At 36.5% G+C, this 3,417-nt stretch overlaps 1 protein-coding gene across 1 annotated transcript in view; it reads right to left on the bottom strand.

The window, feature by feature from the left end:
* The window catches only part of CPNE8 (copine VIII), a 247,662-nt gene that overhangs the window by 44,888 nt on the left and 199,357 nt on the right, over nucleotides 1-3,417 (bottom strand). Inside the window, exon 15 of the mRNA XM_012654995.1 lies at nucleotides 3,171-3,352. Within this exon, the coding sequence (XP_012510449.1) occupies nucleotides 3,171-3,352 (182 nt within the window). The remainder of the gene's footprint in view (nucleotides 1-3,170; nucleotides 3,353-3,417) is intronic.

Below are 3,417 nucleotides of genomic sequence, written 5' to 3'. Positions count from 1 at the left end.
TTCAAGAAAGGCCAGATTGACATGGGACTGAAGTTTTCGTATTTGCCATTTTCAGCACCCATAGATTATATTAATATATTGCAGCAATTTAAGATGACCTTAACATACAATACTTAAGTAGAAATCAAATCAAATACTATTTCATTGAAGACCTACTTAACCCTTATCTGTCTTATTTATCCAAGAAAATAAAAATGCTTTTGAAAAAAACTAAGGTAATGTAATCATTTGGTAATATTAAAATAGGCATTATCACAAACAACATAATCATTGCTGTTTTCATCAGTTTGTGAGACAGACTATTTTACATAGAGTTAAAGGGGTATAATCTCTATCCTATAAATGTTTGAATTGGGTTCGAAGAACAGATTAAGGTGAAAATAACAAAAAATCCTTCCTTACCAGTAGATACGGGTTTGGTTACACTGAATGAATGTGGAATAGGAAAAGCAGAAAAGGAGAAAAGTAGAAGGGGAGAGAAAAGAAAAAATTACACACAAGTGTGAAAAGAAATGTACGGAAGGAAAATTAATAAACCTCATTTAGTTTAACACAATTATTCTTTTTCTTAGGCCTTAAAATAACTCATGACCTTTTTCCTGAGGCACTTCAGCTTTAGGATCACATGAGTGATTTTCATGGTCTTATAAGTTTCTGGGAGATTCTAATTCTCTGAGACACAACAAAATCCCAACAGACATCATTTTTATATGACACTGGGAGTGTGGCATGTGGGCTATTTCGTGGAAGGAAGAATAAAACCCTCCAGCAACCTTTTCTGAAATTGTGTGAGCAACGGAATAGAAAAGTAAGAATAAGTATAGAAATAAAAATATAAAACTACTGCTCTTAAAATATATTGGAGAAAGATGAAATCTAATCATATAAAAGCTTCTGGAAGTACATATATCACGGTGTTAATAAAGTCTGTGTTTCAGAGGTGAGATTACGAGCGCTTTTATAAGATGTGGTTAGTGTGGTTAAGAGCATGCTTTCTGAAACAAGACTGACTGGGGTTCAAATCCTCTCCTGCTCAACTTCTGAGCCTCTGAGTTGAGTTAGGCAATACCTGGAGGCATTCTTCTCACTGTAGTCAACGTGAGTGGCAGTTCCTAGAGTGGTGCCATATGTCAGCGTGATATATTAATATCTACCACATCAGAATTTTATGAAGATTATATAAGATAATGAGTATACAGTATATAACTCAATACTCAGTAGTTACTGACTATCAAATCAAATACTGTTTCACTGAAAACCTACTTAATCCCTGTCTCTTACTTATGCAAGAAAACAAAACTGCTTTGAAAAAAAATTAAAGGAATATAATCATTAGGTAATACTAAAGTTGAAGCATTATCATTATCAACATAATCATTGTTATTTTCATAATGAACTCGGGAGACTATTTTTCATAGATTTAAAGAGGTATGATCTCTGCCTTAGTCTGTTTTGCACTGGTATAACACAGTACCTGAGACTGGGTAATTTATAAACAATATAAATTTATTTCTCACAGTTTTAGAGGCTTGGAAGTCTAAGATCAAGGTGCCAGCAGGTTCTGCTGTCTGATGAGGGCTGTGTCCTCTGGAGGGGAGAATGCTGTGTCCTCACATGGCAGAAGGCAGAGGACAAGCTACGTGAAGCCTGTTCTATAAGAGCCTTAATCCCATTCATGAGGGAGGAGCCCTCAGGGACTAAATACCTCTTAAAGGCCCCACCTAGTAATACTATTTCATTGGCAGCACCTGAATTTTGGAGAGGACATATTTGAACCCAGGATAACTTCTATCCTATAAGAGTTTTAGTTGGGCTCAAAGAACAGATTAAGGTGCAAATAATGAAAATCCTTCCTTAGCAGTACAGGTTGAATATTCCTTATCTGAAAAGCTTAAGACCAGAAGTGTTTTGGATTTCAATTTTGTTTGGATTTTGGGATATTTACATTATTATCAGTTAAACATCCCAAATCTAAAAATCCAAAATTCAAAATGCTCCATGAGCATTTCCTTTGAGCATCCTGTCCACACTCAGAAAGTGTTGGATTTTGGAGCATTTTGAATTTTCTGATTCGGGATGCTCAACTTGTATATACTTGCATAAATTTGGTTACAAGGAATGAATGAGGAGGCAGGAAAAGCAGAAAATGAGAGAATTAGAGGGAGAAAGGAAAAAAAAAATCATACACAATGTGAGAAGAAACATATGAAACAAAAAATAAACTTCATTCAAATTAACACAATTATTCCCTTTCATAGGCTTTAAAATAGATAATAGATTAAGAATAGCCACACATTCTTTGATACTCCTGCCATTAAGAGGTGAAGGTTAATTCCTCTACCTTGAGCCCGGGCTGCCTTAGTAACTTTCCACATCCAATAGGATGTGGCAGAAATAACATTCTGGGACTTCTAAAGCTATGATATAAAGCCTTGGAGTTTCTGACCCAGACTTTTGGAATACTCACCTTGGGAAAGCTGACTGCTGTGTAAGAAATCTGACTACCATGAGACCACCATACTATGATGAAGCCCACAATAACCACAGAGACAGGCCATCTCTATAAAGAGGGAAGGATGTCCAGGCAATCCCAGCTACTTCAGCTATCCCAGCTCAGGCCCGACACATGAACGTGAGCCAAGAAGTCATCTGAGGGGCCGTATTAGTCCCAGAAGACATGGCATGGAAGAGATCTGAGAAATCCAAGCAATAGCCAGAATTGAAGCCCCAAAATATGGTGCCAGTCATCAATTCCAGGCATTCCCAGCCCTTTGAGCCATCCCAGGTGAAGCTCCAGATGCTGCAAAGAAAAAATGCACTAGCCCCCATTATATTCTGCTTGAATTCCTGACCCACAAATCATAAGCATAATGGAATGATGTTGTTTTATATCTCTAATTTTTAGGGAGGTTTGTTGTGCAGCAGTAGATAACCAGAATAACCCCCACCCTCCAATTTATAAATCATATGGACTTTAAATAGTTTTATGGCTAAGCTATTTAGCTGTCCTTTTTTCCATTTAAATCACACTCCTAAGTCACTTACTTACCAAAATTGAGCTACAGTCACAAAAGCTTGCTACATGAATGACTAAAGAATAAGTACCAAACTGATATTAAAAGGTATATTAATTTTTTTCAAAATATCAAATTAGTTTGATATATTCTTACCAAAGCAAATTCATGAGATATCCTTCCATCTGGAGGGAGTTTTGCACCAAAACCTAGAGCTGGAAACATCTTATCACTGTCATAATCTTGAACGATTTCCCCCACTGCTTTCAGTGCCATCCCATAGGCGTTCAGTTGGTAAGGATTCATGTAGTGGAGAGAAGTGGGCTGAGCAGGGTTGCCTGATGAAAGAAAATATATTCACACATACAGAGATTGGGTTAAAGATATTTTTTTAACAACACTT

Source organism: Propithecus coquereli, unplaced genomic scaffold, assembly GCF_000956105.1.
Source record: "Propithecus coquereli isolate 6110/MARCELLA unplaced genomic scaffold, Pcoq_1.0 Scaffold456, whole genome shotgun sequence".
Lineage (NCBI taxonomy): Eukaryota > Metazoa > Chordata > Mammalia > Primates > Indriidae > Propithecus > Propithecus coquereli.
The sequence above is the reverse complement of the archived record's forward strand: the minus strand, read 5'-3'. Positions and strand labels throughout refer to the sequence as shown.